The following is a 26,009-nucleotide window of genomic DNA, read 5'->3' on the forward strand; positions in this document are numbered from 1 at the left end:
AAAAGTTCTCACAAGTTCTCGTGAGAATTAGCGAGCAGGTGTGTATATGTATATATTGTTGTATTTGATGTCTTAAATCTAGTCAGATACAGGGTATATTGATGTCATCGACAGTCTATTCAATGTCACCTTTGATGACATCGAACAGTGCTCGATCCCATCGAGATTTTTCGAATTTTCTCCGGTTGGTTGTTGATCTATTTGGGCACTTTTTTCGATGCCATCATTGGATATTCGATTGAACCTTCGATGACATCGAAACTAGATCGATGCAATCAAGATTTTATCAAAAATCGGGTTTTGTCTTTGGACAGTTTAGGTGTTAGTTTGATGCCATTGACTCAGCTTCGATACCATCGAAGAATAAGTTTCGATGACATCGAATGTTTTGCGCAGAATTTTATGGATCCGCCGGATCCGCGAAATTTGTTTTCGATTTTGTTTGAGATTCTCCCATATGCTATAAATATGGGTGCAAACGGAATTGGAATGTATTCTAAGGGTTTCTAAATAGTTCTAGGGTTTCAAAGGGATGGAGCAAGGTGAGATTCGAAGTTGTTCGAATCGGGTAAACCTTCTCTCTTTATAATTTCTACTTTCATAATGAATTTTTGTCGTTTGTGCTGTTGTTTTTTTTTTTTCGAAAGGGTTTTCCACGTTAAATCGTTGTTTTCTCCTGTGTGTTTGCTTGGTGCTATTTGATTGCTATCCTAGATTCATCTTTGTGTGATTCCCTCGTTCTCCCAACATATATACATATGTGCATCATATACATGTTTTGTGGTTAGGTCATGAATGCTAATTGAAGTGTTGACCATTAATGAGGGCTGCAATTTATTTATTATTTGGCATTGTTTGCCAAAGCTACCAAAGCTCAAATAAGAATGTGTTCTTCCGATGTAAGGAGATGAGCATAAACAAATGTTTAGGCTAGAAGTGCAGCCACTATGGGGCTCCTCACTGTATGCTTTTCACCATCATTCACCCATATGAGGGCCCCATAGGAGACCACCCAAACCCCTTCTAAGTTCCCTTCTACAACCAGTGTAGTTCAGTTTCTCATACTTCTCTTGAAATACCAACATATCTGGTGTGATGCTGATTGAAAATCCAGCCATTTGCTCCAGTTTGGCCTTGTAAGTTGATGGGCCATCTCCGACGAAGGTCACCGTCCGTTGAAACTCTCTGACAATCTTATCAGATGCCGAAGAAGTCGAATTTTTATTGGATACAATGATAAACGATGGATAGTTGAGATCGGACGATGGATGTGAACAATCATTAGACGTAGACCGAGTGATCGTTGCAATCTCCTCCTTGGTGTAATTCATCGTGCAAAGGAAGTTCACATAGTCTTGTGCATGGGCGTCATAGACAAGGCCTAGGTTGAGTGCCTTGTTGGGGTTGATATGGCCTGCTCCCATGGCTAGAGGAGTAGCCGGATTGTAAAGATTTCCTATATCTTTGATGGGGTTGAGAGTGTTATCCAGTACGTCCGCTGTGGTCATCATGGCTGATCGAATGGCGGCAGGGCTCCAATTGGGGTGGGCCGCCTTCAATAGGGCTGCAACACCAGCTGCATGAGGACAGGCCATTGATGTCCCAGTAATCAATTTGAAGTTGCTTGATAATGCTGTGCCTGATGCAAGTCTTGCTGCAGCTACATTCGGTGGATAGGCTGACAAAATTCGTGAACCTGGTGCAATTACATCAGGCTTCAAAATACCTGGACAGATTTGATTTGGACCCCTCGATGTGTAGGCGCCGACAGTCAGTGCTGGCTTCAGGCCCACGACGGTCTGCTGAAATTTGATTGTCACCGTTGGATTATTACTTGTGTTCATGTAACTCATAAGTGTTTTTAGATCTTCCGAATCTGGACTAATCTCAACAGTTGGACACAAGAAATCAGCTGCTTCAAGGAATAGTGTTACATCTGTGACGATTATGGCACCTGCAGCATCCGAGTCACACACTTGTGACATTTGAATGATCAGTGGCCTAATGTAGTCGCAGAAAATGATGGCATCCTTGTAGTAGGATAATGATTCTGATGAATCACAAGCTTTAATGGTGACGTTATAAATTAAGGGCACATCTGTTATGATCGCATTCAATGGGAACAATGACATTCCAATGACCGTTGCACCATTGCCTAGTATCATTGTCCCGGCGAATCTACGGTCGACAGCACTGGCACCAACTGATAATCACCAAGGAGCGCCATTTTGAACTGTTGAGAGTTGTGGCCCACTATTCCCTGCCGAAGTGGACACAAATACACCCTTTTCCATGGCTGCAAACGATGCAATCGCAATAGAATCTTGATGGAGAGGAAGTATACCAAAGCCCAATGAAAGAGAAATGACATCAACGCCATCAGAAATTGCTTGATCGATTGCAGCAAGGACATCAGAAGCATAGTCTAGTCCATCCCAGAGAGCCTTGTACATTGCAACCTTTGCTCGTGGGGCCATTCCTCTTGCAGTGCCCAAACCATATCCGAAAAATGATGCACCTTCAGCATAGTTGCCTGCAGCAGTTGATGATGTATGTGTGCCATGACCATCAGTATCTCTTGAAGAGTGGACGGCGATGTGAATGCTGGGAATGTTTGCGATGAGACCTTTGTTGAAGAAGCGATCTCCGACGAGCTTATCGGTTGCACATTGATGAATTGAAAGCATCACCCACCACACACTCTCCTTTCCATCTTGAAGGAACATTCGTCATCCCATCATCACTGAAGCTATCACTCTCTGGCCAGATTCCAGTATCCACAACGCCGATTATGACATCCTCACCGTAATTTGATGCGGGCCACAGGCCGGAATCGTGATTGAGTGAGAGGAATTCGTAAGTGTGAGTGGTATGAGCTTGGACCTGTGTATCTGGGAGGGCGGTGATGAATCCTGATGAACGTTGCAGAGAATGTAGCTCAGCTGGTGAGAGGGTGGAACTGAAGCCATGGATGGCATGATCGTATGCATAGAGAATTATTGGGTGGGCCACATCGGTGCCCACAGCTAAGGAGTCGAGGGTGGCGGTGTACCAATGATGGTGGCTAGAGAAGGCCTTGGGCATGGCCGACATGTCCATGTGGACGATGTACGTGGACCGTTGAGCTGATGTGGACATGATCAGAATGGTGAGGAGAAGCAATGCATGTAAGTGCATGTGGGAAATCGTGGTCATGGAAGTGTCCATCTCTGCCTTACAAGGAGATTGTCTATACAAAGTGATATATAATGTAGTTTTGGTGTATGTCTATATATATAGTTTGCATGATTCCTAATTGGCACTGCCACGGGGTTGGGCTGTGATTCTTAGGAATTTTTGTCTTCTCTCTTCTTTTGTTAGGGCTCGGCGTTGTGGTTTCTTAGTCATGTATTTAATAGAATTGAACCGGTCAGTTTAAGAGGCATTCGTGGTACGTGCCAGTTTGGTGTGCGTGTGGTATCTGGACCGTTTATAAGGTGGGTTCCTCTGTGTATATCGAATGGACGAAAATCAGGCAGGTATATATATTCATCAGGTGGGTCATAATTACATGACAAAAATAGACTGTTAGAGATGGTCATCTTTCTGCTGTTTTTTACATAGACGTGTGGTTTCGGCTAATGAAACAACCGCTTCATTTTGGGCCAGGTAATTTTCTGCGGTGGGCCCCACCAAATGAGTGAACAGGATCTCTCAAATGTGGGCTACACTGGGTGAGCATGTTTGTTTGCTTTTACTTTCTTACATACACGGTCTCACATCTACCTTTTTTCTATATTAACGGCCGAGATTTTCACACAAGAAAACACTTCCGAATGTAAATTGCCGTCTTTGGTTTTACAACCTCAATATCGACCGTCAATTTCCCAAATAACCAATCAGATGGTTGCGATCATCCAATCAAAGCGATTTGATAGGGATGTACAATCAAACATGACCCGGCACACATCAATGTTAAGACCTCTCCAATATACTCACCTGTCCATTTCTCAAACCACTAATCCATGGTTTGGCTAAAGGCTCAAGTAAACTTTCTTTTTAAGTAAATTGCATTGGGGTTCTTTATAATTATAGCAGATTGCGTTGAAGGGAACTATGGTCCAACCTTTAACGTAACAATTAAATAAGGGCCGTTTGATCACATCTCTACTGCCAAAGGTTTATTAGCTTATTCTATATTTTTTTTTTTTAAAAAAAGAAAAAGAAAAAGAAACTCTCGTTTGTAAATAGGCTGTTTGGTTATAAAGTTCAAATTTGGGAAAAAAGCTCTAAAAACACAAGTACTGTAGAGATTTTTTTAAAGAGCTTATTTGGTTTGAGTAGGTTTGTCTTTAAATATTTTAAGTAATTTCCATGTTACCCCTTCTCTTCTTTTTTCATATTTCTTCCCAAATAATGAATGACGCATAATGAAAGTGGGCCCTGCATGATGAATATTTCATATCAATATGGGCCCACATAATGTAGGGTTCACATCAGAGGTGGAATCCAAATGATGGATGGCCAACATCCAAATGTGGCCCCACATGATGGACTATCCACATTAAGTGGCCCCACATGATGGACGGTCCACAACAAAGGTAGGACGCACATGATGGATGGTAGACATTAAATGTAGACCCGCGTGATGAATGACGCATATTGAAGGTGGGCCCCAAATGATGAATAATACACATCAAGGTTGGCCAACACAATGCACAATTCACATCAAAGGTAGGCCCCACATTATGAATGGCCACATCAAAGTGTGGCCCCGCATGATGGACCATCCATATCAAGTGGGCCCCACATGACGGAAGGTCCACTTCCAAGGTGGCACCCACATGATGGATAGTAAACATAAAAGTTGAGCTCGCATGATGAACGACCCATATTGATGTTAGGGCCCCACATGATGTATGGTCATCATCAATGTGGGCACACATAATGCACCATTCACATCAAAGGTGGACCCCACATGATGGATGGCCCACGTCAAAGTGTGGCCCCGCATGATGGACAGTCCACATCAAAGGTGGCACCCATACGATGGATGGTGGACATCAAAGGTGGGCCTGCATGATGAATGACCCATATTGGAGGTGGGGCCTACATGATGAATGGTTCACATCAAGGTGGGCCCATATAATGCATAATTTACATCAAAGGTGGGCTCCACATGATGGATGGCCCACATCAAAGTATGGCCCTGCATGAAGGACCATCCACATCAGTGGGTGCCACTTGATGGATGGTGGACATCACCTTTGGATGGACCATATTGAAGGTGAGAGGCCCCACATGTTGAATGGTCCGTATCAAGGTGGGCCTGCATAATGCATGTTTCACATCCAAGGTGGAACCCACATGATGGATGGCCCACATCAAAGTGTGGCCTTGCATAATGGACCATCCACATCAAAGTTGGGACCCACATGATTGATGGTGGAATTGAAGGTGGGCTGACACGATGGACGATTGACATCAAATGTGGGCCCACATGATTAACAGCCCATATTGAAAGTTGGGCTCCACATAATGAATGGTCCACATCAAGGTGGGCCCACATAATGGATGGAGTGTGCCTTACATGATGGATGGCCCGCATCAAAGTGTTGCCCCCTTGTGGTGGACAATCCACATCAAGTGGGCCCCACCTAATCGACGATCCACATCCAAGGTCTTGCATGATGGACAACCCATGTCTAGAGTATCCCAACATGATAGATGATCCACATAAAAGGCACGCCCTACACAATGAATGATGTACATCAAAGTGTGCCCCACATGAAGGATGGCCCACATCAAATTGTGCCCTCGCATGATGGATGGCTAACAATAAAATTGATTTCCAACTTGTTGATGTAAATTGAAACAATTGGCTGCTATCCAAGATGAAATCGATACTCTTTGTACCGATTATGACACAACTTGGACCGAGCCACTCTATTGGACTTGGATCCATCATTTCAAAAAGATCGTGTTGCATATGTTTGAGGCCCAACACAAGTACTTGGAGCATGACATTAAGAAAATTGAACGTGCTTATGTTAGTCCTGACCATTCGATCCTCAAGAACTAATGGACTTTATTAGTTCTCATATTGGCATCTTTTAGGCTAGGCTCAGTCACAAGAAAGCAGTGCTCTGAAAAAAGAAGCAGAGACCAAACCCAAGACTCCCGGTCATCATGTGGACAATACCGTGTGCATTTTCGATCGTGCTATGATTGAAGGAACGTCTTGGAACTGGTTGATTACGAATATGAATTTGTAATACTTGGGGTTAAAGCTTCAGTTGAATTATTTTTAATTTTGTGTATGGTTAGATATTGATGGTTATTATTGAATAAGACCTCAGATGGGTAGGTCATTAAATGATTTCATTTTCATATATAATATACAGCTGTATATATAACTTAGAATTAATCTCATTATACAGAAATCGTTGCCTGTGGTGCGTATACTTTACTGATTTACGTACACTTGAGTGTGCATGTAGGGCTGCGGAACTCGGGACTGGGATGTGCTCTCGGCCTCCAATTTTAGGGTCATGAGAGATATGCTAATTAAGCTAAATGCATAATATAACTCATTTCAAGTACATTTAACTTGGATAGCATACAAATCCAAAACAAGAAATGTTTATTGGTGATGAACTGATGATTCCAAATCAAACTCAACCTCGTCCAATGATCTTAAACAATTACTATAGGACTGCTCACTGTATGCTTCTTCCCATCATCCACCCATGTAAGATATCCATATGAAATTTCCCCTTTCCTCTCAGGACTGTCCTTCACAGTCAAAGTAAAGCTTAGCTTCTCATACTTCTTTCCAAACACAAGTGTATCGGGCTGGACGCTAACAAAGTACCCATTTGCCTGAACAGACAACTCAGCCTTGTAAGTTGATGCACCGTCTCCGACATTGGTCACCGTCCTTTGAAATTGTTGGGTCTGTGAAGAACTGTTACCAAACAAAGCAATGAAAGATGGGTAATTGAGATCAGATGATGGTTTCGAGCATTGGTAAGAATTTCTAGTGATTGTTAAGATCTGCTCAGTGGTATAATTCATTGTGCAAAGGAGATTAATGTAGTCTTGTTCATCCACGTCGTAGACAAGGCCCGGGTTCAGTGCCTTGTTAGGGTCAATGTGGCCAGACCCCATGGCGAGCGGAGTGGCTGGTTCATAGAAATTCCCGCTATCTAAGATTGGATTGTGAGTGTTATCAAGTGGACATGCTGTGGTCATCATGGCAGATCGGATTGCAGCTGGGCTCCAATCAGGGTGGGCCCCCTTCAACAATGCAGCTACTCCAGATGCATGTGGGCAAGCCATAGATGTCCCGGAGAGGAGGACGTAGTCACTCGACAAGATTAAACGAGGCCTAATCAATGCCGCTGGTGCATTCGAGGGCCAAGCTGCCAACACTCTTGAACCAGGGGCGAGGATATCCGGCTTCAATATACCAGGATAACTCCATGAAGGACCTCTAGAAGTATACGCGGCGACATACGGGGCAGGCTTCGTCCCAACAATGGTCTGTTGGAATTTCAATGATACCGTTGGATTATCATCATTCTCCACATATGATATGAGTTTCTTGCTGTCAGTCAGTTTAATTACGATTCCTGGGAAAGAAGAAGACCCAAATCGCTCATCATCAGATATAAATATCGCTCCCGTGAGGTTTGACTGAGAAACCTCAGAGATTTGAGAGTAGACCGAACTGCTGTTTTCACACACCACAATGGAACCTTCGGCCTGTGACAACAATGAGGATGAATTGCATGCTTTGAAGGTCTCATTGTAGACCAATGGCATATCCACCAGCCATGCATTGGCGGGAAATAGAGTTCGACCGATGATGGTCAACCCATTGCCGAGAGTCAACGTTCCGACGAATTCTCGGTCAATACTGCCCGCCCCAACAGTCAATTGCCATGGAATTCCATTGTGTAGGGTTCCAAGGGATGGACCGTCGTTGCCTGCCGAAGATGAGACTAGTATGCCCTTCTCCATGGCTGCGAATGACCCAATGGCGACAGGATCTTCATACATGGGAGCGTGATTAAAGCCCATCGAGATCGATATCACGTCTACTCCGTCTGCAATCGCTTGGTCCATTCCTGCGAGGATGTCCGACTTGTAGCCTCCTTCGTCCCAGGTGACCTTATACATGGCCACCCTAGCACGAGGAGCAACACCAGTTGCAGTTCCCTTGGCATAACCAAAATACGATGCACCTGGAACGTAGTTCCCAGCAGCCGTTGATGATGTGTGGGTCCCATGCCCATATGTGTCCCTCGTTGAGTTCATGGAGATGTTCAAACCGGGGTTGTTTGCGATCAAGCCCTTGTTAAAGTAGCGTGCGCCGATGAGCTTGCGGTTGCACATGGAAGTATTGAAGGCTTCTCCTGGCACGCATTCTCCCTTCCACTTTGCTGGAATTTTGGTCATTCCGAAATCTTTGAAGCTATCGCTTTCTGGCCAGACACCAGTGTCGATCACTCCAACAATGACATCTTTGCCGTAATCAGATGAAGGCCATAGCCCGATGTATGGATTGAGAGAGAGGAATTCGTATGTGTGGGTTGTGTCCATTGTGACTGTCGAGTCTTTGTATGCAGATACGAAGCCTGGTGATTGCCTGAGAGCTTCTAATTCCTCGGGAGAGAGGACGGCGCTGAAACCATGGATGGCATTATCATATACATAAACAAGCCTCTGTTCATGATCCCCTGCAGTAGCGGGACTCAGAGATTTGATGGTGGCCGAATACCAATGGTGGTGATTGGCATATGCTTTGGGCATGGCTGATTTGTCCATGTGGACAATATAGGTGGACCGAGCGGCTAGTGCCGATGGCACAAGATAGACGGTGAAGAAGAGAAGAAGCCATGCATGGAGGAGAGAGTGGGAAGGAGTGGCCATGGAAGCTGCATGGGAAACCAAGAAGCTATGCACGTACTTATAGTGAATGAAACGGCTACTTGGGCGAATTGGATCTCGATGATTACCATCTCCAGGGTCGGCAGCAGGGCGCATGTGCGAAAGATCGATGATCTCGATGATTACCATCTCCAAGGTCAGCAGCATGGCACATGTGCGAAAGATCGATGTCATTATTCAGGTTAACCCCAACATGTCTGTTACGTACGGTGGAAATTAAGTTGGTCTGGTCATCCGGTGGCCCACATGTGGATGAAATGGATTGCTAGAAAAATTCAGAGCAATGGTCCACATTTGACACGCATGTGGTCCCCAACAAATTATTGGACGGCTCAATTTTTGTGCTATTTTACACGTAGGGTGGGGATCACAGGATGCACAGCCTCAATTTTTAAATGGACAACCGTTGTTAGGATCGTAATCTCGCGAATGTCCATTCCACGCATCGATGATGCCGTATCCCTTGTAGCTGCCAACAGCCGGCCTTTTAACATCATCGGGGTTTACAAAGAGTGCGCATCGTCTGTGTCGAAGGGACAAAAAAATTCAGTGTTGTCCATGTCATCCCCGTTGACGTGGAAAGGGATTCGGTACTCCCCCTGCGAATAGCCAATGGCTAGTGGTCGGTGCTGTGTGGGCCCCACCATGATGTATGTTTTTCATCCATGCCGTCCATCCATTCTTCCAGATCAATTTTATGGTATGAACCCAAAAATAAGGTTGATTCAAATCTGAATTGGACCGCACAGTATTGATTGAACACCTACCATTAAAAACTTCATCCAAGTCTGTATGACCTGATCAACATGTTAGATGTCAAATAAATATTACAGTGGGCCATAAGAGGTTTTTAATGGTGGACATTCATTCACTACTGTTTTCCCATGGTGTGGTCCACCTGAATTTGGATTACCTTATTTTTAGGATCAAGCCCTAAAATTATCTTTTAAAATGTATGAACGGCGTGGATAAAACACATGCATCGTGGTGGGATCCACGTAGCACCGACCATTAGCGGTGTCACTGGCCAAACTGTGTCCTGATGACGGCCGTTGATAAAGGATGCGGATTTACTGCAAAAGCCTGTCGCAGGAAGTTCCTGCAGAAGGATGCTGAGGTGCCGCCCATTGCAATGTGTGTGAGAAATCCACTCGCTCTATCTATTTTTGAGTTCATTTTAGTACGTGAGACCAAAACGGGGAGAGGTGGATACAAAACTCAAGTGGGTCACAGGAGTGGAAAAATTAGGGAGAGAAATTCTTACCGTTGAAACTTTCCTAGGATCCCCTTGATGTTTATATGATATCCAAACTGTTTATAAGGTCATTCCTAGCGAGATGAAGTGAAATCACCGAAAAGATATCCTAATACAAAACTTTTATGGCCATAACAATGCTTCAACAGTGCTCATTGAATTCCCACTTTTTCTTCTTGTGTGGCCCAGTGAAGTGTTAGATATACATCATTTTCAGTGTGGCATCCTAAAATCAGCTCTCATAACGGATGGACGGAGGGGATTTCTCACAAACATTGGAGGGGATCCCACCAAGCATCCTTGCGCAGGAACTTCTCGCGGAAGGCTTTTGCAGCGTCCGTTATTAAAGACGCCGGTTTTCTCTCTTGCACATGAGTTGCGTAACGCACAACCCAATATTTACCGTGTGGAATTTTTGTGTTAGATCCAACATGATTTATGTGTTAGATCCACAGTCCATCAAAATTTTCAAATTATTCCAGAGCATGTGGCGAAAAATGAGGCACCTCTAAAGCTCATGTGAACCACACCATCGAAAGTAGTGGGGACTGAACAACTAACATTGAAACCTTACTAGGGTCTACTGCCAGGTTTATTAGCCATCTAACCTTTTCATAAGGTCGCACTGGACATATATATATATATATATATATATATATATATATATATATATATATATAGGTAGAATTTCCCCCACCTGAATTATATTACCAAAGAAAATATACAGCCTTGTATTTCAGGTGGGCTCCACGAAAGAAAACAGGCCTCAGATGTCATATAGCAAAAACACCATCGAAAAAGGAAAATGAGAAGAGTGGGCAAACTGAGATGAGCTCTAGCGGGCCCCTTTTTGGATATGTGGAAGGGGAGAGGAAGAGAAGGGTGGCAAACTGGGGCTAGACGGGGCCGACCAACCCAACCGTTGGCTCCAATCCACATCAAGAGGACCTTCCTGAGATGGCGCAAAACCAACCACCCAATAGTCCAGGTCATCGCTAGACATTGATGAAGGATAAACACAACATATGCGGAAGGGGAGAGTGAAAAAAAAAAAAGCTCGACCGGAGCTTTTCATGGCCCCAAGAAGTTCTCAACACTAGGCGTCCAATTCCCACTGTTTGCATAAGTGTGGCCTACTTGAGCGTCATATTTGCCACATTTTTGGTTTTATGCCCTAAAAATGATTAAAAATGGATGGATGGTGTGGATCTAATACATACATTATGATGAGCCTGTTGGGATGTGGAGTTACATCTGGACAGGGCTGCTCGACTAGTCGAGTGCCCTGCTCGACCGGTCGAGTAGCCCACTCGACCAGTCGAGGACTGGCTTAACTCAAAGTCCAGCGAGTTATGTTTTTTGGGGTCCGAGGTGCTCGACCGGTCGAGGCCCCTACTTGACCAGTTGAGGGTCCGCTCGACTAGTCGAGGTTACGCAGATTCGTTTCTGAATTTTGCACGGATTGCGGATTTTTGAGTCAGTTTTCGCAAAGGTGTAAAAGGAAAGTTGCCTAAACCATAAATACGGGTCCCTAGGGCTTTTCTAGGGTATTGGTAGTTATTCTAAAGTGTGGGCAAAGGGTTTTCTCTATACATCCAAAGGAAAAATGTTAGTATATTGCTTGTAATCTCGTTTTCTTCATAGTGGAAGTTTGCACTGTGGTTTTTTACCCTTGTTTAAGGTTTTTCCACATATATCTTCTCTTGTGGTTTTGTTTGGAATGCTTTGATTTTATTTCTAGTTTATATTTTATTTCTGTTTATCGTTTGTGGGTGAGACCGGAGATTGGATCTCGGTTCATTGCGTTATTGGCGTGCTACGCAACAACTGGTATCAGAACTATTAGTTTAGTTCTATTGGGAGCGATGACGGAAGAAGGGAAGACTAAAATTGATAAGTTTGATGGTTCAAACTTTGCCTTCTAGAAGATGCAGATGGAGGATTATCTGTATCAGAAGGATCTTTATATTCCTTCAGAAGGAAAAGAGAAGAAACCAGAGAAGATGACAGATGATGAATGATTTTTATTGGATCGGAAGGCTTCAAGAACGATCCGACTCTCTTTGTCTAAGAGTGTTGCTTTCAATGTATCTAAGGTAAAAAACACAAGAATTAATGGAAGCCCTAGCTATGATGTATGAAAAACCCTCAACATCCAACAAGGTTCATCTCATGAAACGGCTATTCAACATGAAGATGTCAGATGGTGGGAGCGTGGGTAAACATCTAAACGTCTTCAATACAGTCATGAGCCAGTTGGAATCCATTGGCATTGTTTTTGAGGACGAGGTCCGGGCGTTATTAATCTTGTCCAGTTTGCCAGACAGTTGGGATGGTTTGGTGATTGCCGTGGGCAATTCTTCAGGGTCGACAAAGCTGAAATTCGATGATGTGGCCGATCTAATTCTCAGCAAAGAATCTAGAAGAAAGACATTAGGAATTTCAGGGGATTCAGGGAATGCTCTAAACTTTGAAGGAAGAGGAAGATCGCTAAACAAATGAGGCAATAAACACGGACGTTCTAAGTTAAAGAAGAAGTCCAAGGGACCGAAAGACAAAGACGGATGTTGGCATTATGGGAAGAAGGGACACATGAAACGTGACTGCAGGATGCTTAAGAAACAAGAAGGAAACTCTCAAGGCGATAAGGATTCAGTGAATCTATCTGAGGAGAGTGACACAGAGGTGTTGATCTTATCTCTTGATGCAAGGAATGAGTCTTGGGTCATAGACTTAGGTGCGTCGTTTCATGCCATTTCATGCAAGGAAGTTCTGTGTGATTATTTGTCAGGTGACTTCAGGAGAGTCTACCTGGGTGATGATGAGCCCTGCAGTATTGTTGAAAAGGGAGATGTCCATATAAATCAAAAAGATGAAACGGCTTTGAAATTGAAGGATATCAGACATGTACCAAGTTTGAAATGGAACTTGATCTCAGTGGGACAGTTGGCCGATACCGGATTTGTGATGACCTTCACTAGTGATTCTTAAAAGATCATAAAAGGTGTCTTAGTGATATCTCAAGGCAAGAAGGAAGTTACTTTGTATGTGACTTTAGGATCGTATATTTCACTCGCTGTCACATCAACTGGAGTGAATGTGCAGTTATGGCATCAGAGGTTGGGACATGAGTGAGAAAGGGATGAAAGTGTTACTATCAAAAGAGAAACTATCAGGGCTGAAGTCTATTGACTTGGAATTCTACGAGGACTGCGTATATGGCAAGCAAAAGAGGGTAAAGACAGGACGCGCTCTAAAGACACATCTGTTGGAGCTTGTACACACCGATGTGTACGGACCGGCACAGGTATTACCTCTTGGTGGCTTACATTAATTTATTTTCTTCATTGATGATGTTAGTAGAAAACTGTGTGTTTATTTCTTAAAGCATAAATCTGATGTATTTAAGAAGTGGAAAGTAATGGTAGAAAACGAGACAGATAAAATAGTAAAATGTCTCATATCTGATAATGGGGGAGAGTACTGTGATAAGAAGTTTGAGGAGTATTTTGCAGGAAATGGAATCAAACATTAGAAAATAATTCTAGGGACACTGCAACAGAATGGTGTGGCAGAGCGCATTAACAAGACCATCATTGAGCGCGCCAGGAGCATGAGGTTACATGTAGGATTGCCGCAGATTTGGGCAGATGCTGTAAATACTGCCACATATCTCATCAATAGAAGTCCCTCAGCACCATTGGATGGTGGGCTACCAGAAGAAGCGTGGACTGGGAAAGAAGTGAACTTTGCACATTTCAGAGTGCTCGGTTGCACTTCATATGTTTACATTGATGCAGAGCATAGAAATAAGCTGGATGCGAAGTCCAGGAGGTGCACGTTTATAGGCTACGGGCAGTATGATTTTGGCTACAGGTTTTGGGATACAGAAAATAGAAAATTATCTGAAGCAAAGACATAGTCTTCAATTGAAAAGTGATGTATAAGGACAATGTGTAACAAAACAAGACTGATGAGAAAGAATTCGTATAGTTAGAAAAGTTACTGGACACAGGTGTTACAGTGCCATAGGATGATCATGCCAGGAGCATTATGAGGCAGAGCCACAGACACCGATTGTGAGGAGGTCTACTTGGGAGAGGAGACCCATGGTTTGATACTCACCCTCCTTACATTATCTATTGCTGACAGATAATGGTGAACTAGAGTGTTTTGAAGAGGCATTACAATCAGATATACGGGTTAAGTGAGAGCAGGCCATGGATGATGAGATGGACTTTCTTGAGTCTAATCATACATGGGAGTTAGTCAGTCTACCTAAGGGTAAGAAAACTCTTCATAACAAGTGGGTTTACAGACTGAAGGAGGAACACAATGATTCAAAACGGTACAAGGCTAGATTGGTTGTGAAAGGTTTTCAACAAAAGGTAGGTATTTATTTCACTGAAATAATTTCACCGGTAGTGAAAATGTCTACGATTCACATGATTTTGAGTATAGTGGCTAAGAGGACTTACATCTAGAACAACTAGATATTAAGACAGCCTTTCTTCATGGGGGACCTTGAAGAAGAGATATATATGCATTAGTCGATAGGATACATGGCATCAGGAAAAGAGAATAAAGTGTGTAGACTGAAGAAGAGTCTATATGGCATGAAGCAGGCCCCGAGGCAGTGGTAGAAGAAGTTCAACAGTTTCATGTCGGGAAGCGGTTATACGAGATGTCATACAGACTACTGTTGCTATTTGAAGAAGTTTGATATGTCGTACATCATCCTTCTTCTGTACATTGATGATATGCTTGTGGCCGGTTCAAGCATGAAGGACATCTCAGATATCAAAAGACAATTGTCTACAGAATTTGCCATGAAGGATTTAGGAGCTGCAAAATAAATCCTAGGCATGAGGATAAAGCGTGACAGGAAAAATAAGAAACTGGTTTTGTCACAGGCAGAATACATAGCAAGGTACTTGATCAATTCAATATGGGAGGTGCTAAGCTGGTTAACACTCCATTAGGCAACCACTTCAAGCTTTCTAAGGAACAAGGTGCAAAGACGCATGAGGAACAGGACTACATGGTTAAAGTCCCATACGCGTTAGCTATTGGGAGTCTCATGTATCTTATGGTGAGTACGAGGCCAGACATTGCTCAAGTAGTGGGAGTTGTTAGCAGGTTCATGAACAACCCCGGGAAGGAACATTGGAAAGCTGTGAAGTGGATCCTCAGATACCTAGTAAGTATTGTGGATATAGGGCTGTACTATGGTGGATCAAAAATCAAGCTACAAGGCTACGTAGATTCAAATTTAACAGGAAATATCGACAACAGAAGAAGCACTACAGGTTATGTCTTTACTCTTGGAAGTGCTGCAGTCAGTTGGGTCTCTCAGTTACAGAAGATAGTATCTATCAGTACAACGGATGCAGAATATGTTGCAGCTACAGAAGCGTGCATGAAGATAATGTGGATGCAAGGTTTCATGGAAGAGTAGGGTAAGAAGCAAGCAGATTGCAAGCTGTAAGTGATAGTTAGAGTGCAATACACTTGCCTAAGAATTTAGCCTTTCATTCAAGGACCAAGCATATTGACATCAGATATCACTTCATACGTTCGTTACTGGAAGATGGATCGATTGCTTCAGAGAAGATTCATACAAGTAAGAATCTTGCGGATATGCTGACCAAGGCGGTCATACGGGAGAAGCTGAAGCTCTGTTCAGCTTTGATTGGTCTTCAAGCTTGAAAATGGGGAGGTGGTACACTCCAGATGTAAAAGACAAAGGTTTATGGTAATATGTTTTCAAGTGGGAGATTGTTGAGATGTGGAGCCACATATGGACAGGGCTGCTCGACCAGTCAAATGCCCTACTCGGCCAGTCGAGTAGCCCACTCGACCAGTCGAGGACTGGCTCGACTCAAAGTCTAGCGAGTTATGTTTTTTGAGGTCCGAGGTGTCGACCGGTCAAGGCCCCTGCTCGACTAATCGAGGGTCCGCTCGACCAGTCGAGGTTACACAGATTCATTTCTGGATTTTGTACGGATTGCGGATTTTTAAGTCAGTTTTTGCAGAGGTGTGAAAGGGAAGTTGCCTAAACTATAAATACGGGTCCCTAGGGCTTTTTTAGGGTATTGAGAGTTATTCTAAAGTGTGGGCAAATGGTTTTCTCTATAAATCCAAAGGGAAAAGGTTAGTATATTGCTTATAATCTCATTTTCTTCATAGTGGAAGTTTGCACCCATAGTTTATTACCCTTGTTTGGGGTTTTTCCACGTATATCTTGTCTTGTGGTTTTGTTTGGAATGCTTTGATTCTATTTATAGTTTATATTTCTTTCTGTTTATCATTTGTGGGTGAGACCGGAGATTGGATCTCGGTTCACTGCGTTGTTGGCGTGCTGCGCAACAGGGCCCACAAAAGTTCCACATGTAAACACTTTTAGTTTTCTTCAATATCCACAGTGAAATTTCTGGACGTCTGAAATTTATGCAGGCCCATGATGATGTATTTCTTCGATCCACACCATTCAAACATTTTTCAGATCATTCTTGGATATGAACCGAAAACCAAGGCAGATCCAAAGCTCAAGTGGACCACATTACATGAAACAATAGGAATTGATGCATATTGAAAAGTTATTAGGGCCACCAAAGGCTCTGATTGAGCTCATATTTGTGTGTTACCTTCATATGGGTAACAATGACTTTATGAACAGGTTAAATGGTAAATAATTCTCACAGTTGGCCCTTAAGAAGGTTTCAATGATAATTTGTTCAATTCCATTACTTTCTGTGTTGTGGTCCCCTGAGCTTTGGATATACCTCATTTGTTTAGCTTGTGGTCTAAAATTATATGAAAAAACTAATGAACGGTATGAATCTAATACAAAAGTCATAGTGGAATTGGAGAAGTTTTACACATTAAAAGTTGTGTTGTGTAGCACCCAATCTATCGGGGAGAAAGAAATTCGGCCTATTTTGTGAGCTGGAGTCATTGGAAATGATGTGGACCAAAGACAAAGGAGTTGTTTTTTATACATTCATTTTAATAGAAAACCAACGACAAAGGGGTTTTTTTTAATATGTTTATTTAAGTGGAAAACTGTAGTTTTCAGTTAAGTTACTCTTTTAAGTTAGAATCTTGAAGGGTTTTTTGGTCCAGATGGCCTCGTATTGTGAAGTGGTCATGGTAGGGAGCAGAGATCGGGAGAGATAGGGAAATTTTGAGAGAGGAAGAGGAGAGGAAAAGGTTTTTTGGGGGCGGCTCTGTTTTGAGCGCACGCCCTTTTTTTGGCGTGGAGACGGACCAACACATGGACGGTCCTGTCAAGGGCTCCGTCGGGCCCACTATGATGTATTTTGTTTATCCATGCCGTCCATTCATTCTGATAATTAATTTTAGGATGTGATCCCCAAAAGGAGGTAGATTAAAGACCCAAGTGGACCACACCATAGGAAGAACATGTGATTTAATCTCCACTGTTTCCTACCATGTGGTCCACTTAAGCCTTCAATCTACCTGCCTTTTTGGGTTCGTGCCCTAAAATGATATTTCAAAACATTTGGATGGCTTAGATAGAACACATATATTGTGGTGGGCCCCATAGAACCCCCCCACACTATCGTCAATTTCTAATTGTCCAGGTTGGTGTAGAATTTATTAGTTGCGGATTAAACCCATGGTAAAATAGCTACGGTTTATATCCGTAGCAAAAAACTAACACAGTCCATAGCCTATGCTCAAATTTTTGGTAGTGAAACCTTTTTGGCCTCAGTTTTAAAAACTAAGGCTAAAGCCTTTAGCCATTAGGGTTGTAGCCTCGATTTGGGTAACAGAGGCAAAACTGAGGCCAAAGGCTATAAGCTCAGTTTTTAGCATTTTTAGCAATGGTTTTGAACTGAGGCCGAAGGCCTTTTTTGTTGTAGTGTATGGACCAAACTTAAGGTTTTGTAGTTTTAAAACCACTTTTTTATTTTTTAGAGGATGAAAATACCCTTTTGCCACAACTACCACTCATATGTAGGCTCTTATCTCGAAAAGATAGAGGTCCTTTTAAAAAGGGAAATGGCCCCCATAAAAACTAAAATTCGGCCCACCTCTTGGCCGATATAATCCATTCATTTTAATCAGACATTTGTGAACCCACAAAATGAATGTTTCAATTTTTTGTTTAAAAATGTCTTTAACCCACAACTATATTAATGTTATACATTAATTTTGAATCGTTTTCTTGGGTGTGGTCCATTTATAATCAGTTTTGACCTCAAACTTGGACTAAAGACATGAAACTAAAACACCTTACGTGTGGACGAGTTGGATTTGCTTCATAATGTTGGGGATTTGTGCTGTGGAATCACACAGATCTAGATCTAAGATAACAATTCAATAGTAACAAGTAATCACAGAAGAACACAAAGATTTAACGTGGAAAACCCTTGCGGGAAAAAATCACGGCACAAAGCAACAGAAATCCACTATGAAAAGAAATTACAAGAGAGATGACTTACCCGATTCGAACAACCTCGAATCTCACCCTTGCTACACCCTTTAATAACCCTAGAACCCTTTAGGAACCCTTGAAATTTTTTTAAAAAGCTTTAGAATACCTTAGAATGGCCCCAAGAACCCTTATTTATAGTTTAGGAAACTTCTCTTTTGCACCCTTGCGAAACCGCCTCAGATTTTCGCAATCCGCACAAGATCCGGACTATAATCTGTGTAACCTTTACTGGTCGAAGGATGGCTACGATTAGTCGAGCAACCCACTCGACCGGTCGTGCAATCCTCTCGACCGATCGAGCATCCTGGATACCAAAAAATTGAGCTCGCTGGACTTTGAGTCGAGCGGGCCATGACCGGTCGTGCAGCTCCCTCAACCGATCGAGCCTGACCCTCGACCAGTCGAGCAACCCAAAAAAAATAGATTTAAGGCATCTGTCTGATAACAATCTCCACCATGCCTTCAATCTTCAACCGTGTAGCTCCTTGACCTGTTTTCTTATCTCTTCATTGCATCATAGCTTCAATCAATGCTTCTCGTGCACACTCCGTCCTTCTTTTACGCCATCGTCAAGCCTAGAGAAGTTGCACAGAACTTGAACTTCTCCTTAAGAATGACCCTAGTGAGCATGTCTGCTGGATTCACGCTGGTATGAATTTTCTCCAGTATTACACCTCCTTCCTCAAGCACCTGTCGGATAAAGTGGTGAGGAACATCAATGTGTTTAGTACGTGAGTGATAAACAGAATTTTTAGCCAAATTGATAGCGCTCTCGCTATCATAGTTAATCGACACGGCCTCTTGCTGAAGTCCCAACTGATTTATCATGCCTCTGAGCCAAATACCTTCTTTAAATGCTTCCGTCACTGCCATATATTCTGCTTCCTTCATGAAAAGAGTCACCACGGACTGAAGCTTCGACATCCAACTGATTGCTCCACTCACTAATACAAATGAGAATCCTGAAGTAGACTTCTTGGAATCTATACGGCCTCCGTAGTCGGAATCCACATACCTTACCAACTTTGTCCTTATTTTCTCAAAAGTTAAGACGTAGTCTTTCGTACCTCGAATGTGTCGAAGTAGTCATTTCACCGCTTCCCAATGTTGCTTGCCGGGTTTGACATGTATCTGCTCACAACACCGACTGCCTATGAAATATCTGATTTGGTACAGACTATGGCATACATTAAACTGCCAACCGCATTCAAATAGGGCACATGAGACATAACCTGTTTTTCCTCATTGGAATTAGGACATTGTTCTGAGGAAAGCTTGAAGTGAGCCGTGTGGGGAACGCTTACTGGCTTTGCCTGATCCATCCCATATTTGATCAATACTTTTTCAAGGTATTCTGCTTGTGATAACCAAAGCCTACTCCTCTTCCCCATCTTTATGAATATATATGCCGAGAACCCTCTTTGCAGCCTCTAGATCTTTCATCTCGAATGTCCCTGATAACTGAGTCTTCAGTACATTGATTTCAGATATATCATGACAGGCGATCAACATATCATCAACATAGAGTACTAGGATGATGAATTTTCCATCACTCAGTGTCTTGTAATAGACACAGTGATCGTATTCACTCCGAGTAAATTTCTGATTCACCATGAAAGAATCAAATTTTTTATACCACTGCCTAGGCGATTGTTTCAGGCTGTACAACGACCTTATTAACCTGCAAACCTTTTTCTCTGCCCCTTTAACTTCATAGTCCTCTGGTTGCTTCATGTAGATCTGCTCTTCCAATTCCTGTGCAGAAATGTAGTCTTTACATCCATCTGTTCCAGCTCGAGATCGTATTGGGCAACCAGCGCCAACACGAATCTGATAGATACTTGCTTTACCACTGGTATGAATATCTCTATGAAGTTGATTCCTTCTCTTTGAGCATAACCCTTCACTACCAACCTTGTCTTGTATCTATCCTGTTTCCTTTTGAAGAACCACTTGTATCCGATCACTTTTTGGCCCATAAGAAGCTCCACCAGCTCCCATTTGTGATTTTTGTGTAACGAGTCCATCTCATCGTTCATAGCCACCTTCCACTTTTCTGCATCAGGCTCATCAAGAGCCTCCTGAATAGTAGATGGTTCCCCCTCATCTGTAATGAGGGCATATGCAATATTAGAGTCGTCCCTGTATCTTGCCAGTAATCTGCGATTACGCAGTGAGTTCCTTCTAAAAGGTGGTTGCTCCACCTGATCCTTAACCTCCGTCTTCGCATCTATCTCTGCCTGAGTATCATCTGTGTCAATTTGGATATCTGCGATCACCCTTTCTTGTTCCTCTTGCTCCTCTTGATCATTTTTATGAAAATTGAGCTTTCATCGAATTTGACGTCTCGGCTAGTGATGACCTTATGTGTGACCTTGTTGAATAACCTGTAACCCTTCACACCAATGCCATAGCCAACAAAGATATACTTTTTGGCTCTATGGTCTATCTTATCTCTCTCAACTGACGGTACATGAGAGTAAGCCTCACAACCAAATATGCGTAGATCTGAGTAGTTGATTTTCTGACCACTCCATACTTCTTTTGGAATTTTACATTCAATTTTCATTGAAGGAGACTGATTCACCAAATAATAAGCCATGTTAACCGCCATAGTTCATAAGTCCTTATCCAACCCAACATTACTTAACATGTATCTGGCCCTCTCCAAGAGAGTCCGATTTATTCGCTCAGCCATACTGTTTTGATCAGGGGTATGACGCACTATATTATGTTTGATGATCCCTTCATTCTTGCAATAATCATTAAACTCAGTGGAAGTAAATTCTCCACCATTGTCAGTCCTTAAAACCTTTATTTTTCGCCCTGACTGTTTTTTCACCATTGCCTTCCATTGCTTGAATATGGTGAAAACTTTGGATTTACGTTTCATGAAGTAAACCCAAACTTTCCTGGAGTAGTCGTCAATGAATGAAACAAACCATGACAACCCTCCAATGGAAACTTCTGGTGATGGCCCCCATACGTCAGAGTGCACATAATCAAGCACTCCCTTACAAACATATTTTTTAGATTTAAAAGACAGTATAGATTGTTTACCATATATACAATGCTCGCATATATCTAAATCAGAATTTTTAAAAGCTGGAATCAAACATCGATTAGAAAGTACCTTCATGCCTCGTTCGCTCATTTGGCCCAGACGAGCATGCCACATACGTAGAGACGTGAAATCTGCAATAGCTTCAGCAGGCTCCAAATCAACTTATAAAGGTTTTCATGCCTCTACGCTCTCATAACCATGAGTGCCCCTTTTAAAACTTTAAGGACACCATCAATACTGGTGAACTTGTACCCTATAGCCTCGAGTACATCGAGAGAAATCAGACTTTTCTTCATATCAGGAATGTGCCTAACGTCAGTCAAGGTACGCTCTATCTCATTAAACATCTTGATGCTCACCGCGTTAATAGCCACAATATTACAGGCATTGTCATTGCCCATAAAAACCTGTCCACCATCGCATTCCTTGTAACTGGCAAACCAACTCCGATGAGGAGTCATGTGATATGACCCTCCTGTGTCTAAGATCCACTCATCTGCATGATTGTCATGAACATGTCTGATCATGGACATAGACAAAACTTCACCACCACTTGTCTCTTCATCAGTTGTAACAACATTGGCCTCCTAGGAAGAATCCGCTGAATTTTCTTTCTTCACTTTAGGATTTCTACAATCCTTCTTCATGTGTCCAGATAACTCATAGTTCCAACACTTTAATTTTCCTTTGCCCTTGCCCTTGGATTTGGATCTAGGTCTTAAGGATCCTGTACCTCGCTCAGAATCTCTGCCCCTCGTAATCAGTGCATCGGAAGATGCCCCCATGTTGCCGTTTAGATTTCTCATAGCTTTCCCTTGAAGTGTTGAGATAACAGTATCAACACTTAGAGTTTTATTTACGATGCACATCGTGTTCCTGAAAGACTCATATGATGCAGGAAGAGAATTCAACAATATACATGCCTGTTCCTCATCTTTGACCACTTCCTCCATATCCAGCAATTTGCACATCAATTTATTAAAGTTGCTGATATGGGCTTCTAGATCTCCACCCTCTACTATCTTGAAGGTATAACACTGTAGCTTAAAGTGTAGGTGATTTTTAGAAGACTTCTTTGCATAAATATTCTCTAACTCCGCCCACAAACTAGCCGCAGTTTTCTCCCTCAAAATATTATAGAGAACCTCATCCATGAGACATAAATGGATAGAGGCTAAAGCATTACTATCAAGGTTTTCCCATTCATCATCTTTCATGGTAGATTTTCGCTCCTCAAGAGCCTTAATCTCACCTTGCTTGGTTAATAGATTAATCATCTTAATCTTCCATAACTCAAAATTATTTTTGCACAAGTACTTCTCAATATCAAACTTGCCATTTCCCATTATTACTAATCATGCAGATTCAGATCTACGCCCCAACGATTGCTTTGATTCAACTTGTTGGGGATTTGTGCTGTGGAATCACATAGATCTAGATCTAGGATAGCAATTCAATAGTAACAAGCAATCACAGAAGAACACAAAGATTTAACGTGGAAAAACCTTGTGGGAAAAAACCATGGCACAAAGTGAGAGAAATTCACTATGAAAAGAAATTACAAGAGAGATGACTTACTCGATTCGAACAACCTCGAATCTCACCCTTACTACACCCTTTGATAACCCTAGAACCCTTTAGAAAGCCTTAGAAAACTTTTAGAAAGCCTTAGAATACCTTCGAATGGCCATAGGGACCCCTATTTATAGTTTAGGAAACTTCCCTTTCGCACCCTTACGAAACCGCCTTAGATTTCCACAATCCGCATAAGATTCGGACTCTAATCTGTGTAACCTCGAATGGTCGAAGGATGGCCACGACTGGTCAAGCAACCCGCTCGACCGGTCGTACAATCCCCTCGACCGGTTGAGCATCCTAGACATCAAAAAACTTAGCTCGCTGGACTTTGAGTCGAGCGGGCCACGACCGGTCGAGCAACCCAAAAAAAAAAAAAAAAAAAACAGATTTAAGGCATCTCTCTGACAACACATAATAACATAATAGGCTCCTCATAAGATGTAGATATGTTCAAAACGTGGGGCCTTGCCACACGAGGCCATTTTTCCGTTTTTTTTTTTTCCTTCCTTGATTTTTTCATGAGAGGGGAGGAGGATGTAAAAGGGAGGATTGTATTTTTTTTATTCCCTTCATTCTTCCTTCCTTTGTTTCCTTATAGTTATTTTTTGGAATTTTTTTTATTGAATATGAATGGTGGGAGTTTGTGAAGTGAGGGGGGTACGAAAGAATATTATAATGATGAACTTTAATAATAGAAGGATGTTGTAATGAATGAGTTTTGTAATAGAAGAATGTTGAGATGGAAGTTTGGAAGTATGTTATAATGGATGAATTTTGTATTGTACATCATTGATATTTACTAGGGATTGCACATATTCACTATGGATCGTCGATATTTTTTTACTATGGATCGCTGATATTCGATGCAAATTATTGATATTTACTATGGACCACTGTATTAAGAGTGGACCAAAGATATTCACTGTGGACCACTAATATTAAGAGTGGACCATTCATATTTACTGTGGACCATTGATATTTCCAGTGTGGATCACATATATTCCCTATAGATCCCACGAAAACAACCATAATTCCCTTGTTACATGTTTGATTTATGTGATCTTATGCTCGTTGAAAATGTAATATAATGAACTTTCAAATTTCTTTAGAATAATCTCATTTGAAAATCATTTGATTACCCAAAAGTGGGCCCAAAGTTCAGCATTCATCGTGAATTGATGATGGGCCATCGATCTAACGAAAATGGACATAACCCTCGTTACATGTCTGATTTGGGTGATCTTGTACTCATTGAAAATGTAATTTAATAAAATTTATAATGGATTTAGAATAATCTCATTTTAATACCATATGATTGTCTAAAAGTGGGCCCAATTTTTTTCATCATTCACTGTGGATGGCTGATGTTTACTATGGGACATCGATTTAACGAAAACGGCCATAACTTCCTTATTACATGTCCGATTTGGATAATCTTATTTTTATTAAAAAATAAATTTGATGATATTTTATATAGATTTAGAATTATCTTATTTTTTTAATTATTTTTTTCATTAATCACAAAAGATTTACATCTCTTCGGGTGGGGCCCAACAAAAGGGGTGGGCCACACCTATCATGTGCAACGAACAGTAGCTAGAACTAAGGAAATGAAACACTCCAAGGGTCCAAACAAAAAAGGACCCCTAAGCACCCCCAAGGGAGGAAGGAAAACTTGAGTCCACAAACATGAGCCTTCAACCAGAAACTGTGGGAAGAGAGCTACCTCCGAAATCTCTTCCTGGCCGCCCCTAACCCCACTCTTTCAAGGAACAGGAGGCCCCTAACCGCCTGAGGGAGGTTGGCTAGGGAAGAAAACAAGGTCGAACCTTGATTTTTGCTACCCAAATTGGCCATCCCATCCGTCGGCCCATTGCCTTATCTACAAACATGAATAAACTTTAATGGTAGTTACAACTAAGACTTCGGATTCTATTAAGCCAATACCTCCATTTCCACCTCGGTTGAACGATGCCCGACAAGAAGTGCACCACCAGAAGTGAGTCTGATTCAACAATGATATTCTTTAAGCCGTGCTGGAGGCAGTGAACAAGGCCATCATGGATGGCACGTAGCTCAGCCCTAGTGTTTGAAGCAATGCCATATCCTGTGGAAAATGTAAAGTGGAGTTCCCCCTTGTCACCCCTGTATATTCCCCCTCCTTTAGCCACCCTCGGGTTACCTCTAGATGACCCATCCACGTTGAGCTTCACCCAACCAAACGGCGGCTTCCTCCAACACACCACCTGAGAGAACACCTCCTGATGGGGTTGCACATCAATCCCTATGGAAAGCAAGGCCCTGCTATGCCTATCAGCGTGAGAAGAAGGGGCGCGCCACCTATTAACAATACACCTCAACCATCCAGATATGTGTGAGAGAAAGATTCCCGAACTCACCAAGGAACTATCAAACCTAGAAGCGTTCCTCGTCTTCCATAGCTCCCATAGAATGAAACTAGGGATCAGGTTCTTGAAAGGGGCAAAAGGTCCATGAGCAGGACGGGAGTCCCACCAGAGTGTGAGCCGCTCAATCACCATTTGAATACCATTTGTTTGTCCATAAGTAGGTCCAAAATTCATCATTCACTATGGATTGTAAAAGACCTTTGAGTCTACTTTTTAGGCAGTCAAATGGTATCCAAATAATATGATTCTAATGTCATTGAAAATTTTATCAATTACCTTTCCAACAAGTATAAGATTACCTAAATT

At 42.3% G+C, this 26,009-nt stretch overlaps 1 protein-coding gene across 1 annotated transcript; it reads right to left on the reverse strand.

Moving 5' to 3' along the window:
* Positions 1-925: 925 nt before the first annotated feature.
* Positions 926-9,063, reverse strand: LOC131235988 (subtilisin-like protease SBT3). The gene is given in 6 exon segments (XM_058233092.1): positions 926-1,046; positions 1,048-1,394; positions 2,142-2,660; positions 2,662-3,171; positions 5,482-5,508; positions 6,682-9,063. Coding segments are annotated over 6 exon segments (3,906 nt in total).
* Between the last annotated feature and the right edge of the window lie 16,946 nt (positions 9,064-26,009).

The sequence above is a fragment of the Magnolia sinica genome, unplaced genomic scaffold, assembly GCF_029962835.1.
Source record: "Magnolia sinica isolate HGM2019 unplaced genomic scaffold, MsV1 ctg102, whole genome shotgun sequence".
NCBI classification, from domain to species: Eukaryota; Viridiplantae; Streptophyta; class Magnoliopsida; order Magnoliales; family Magnoliaceae; genus Magnolia; species Magnolia sinica.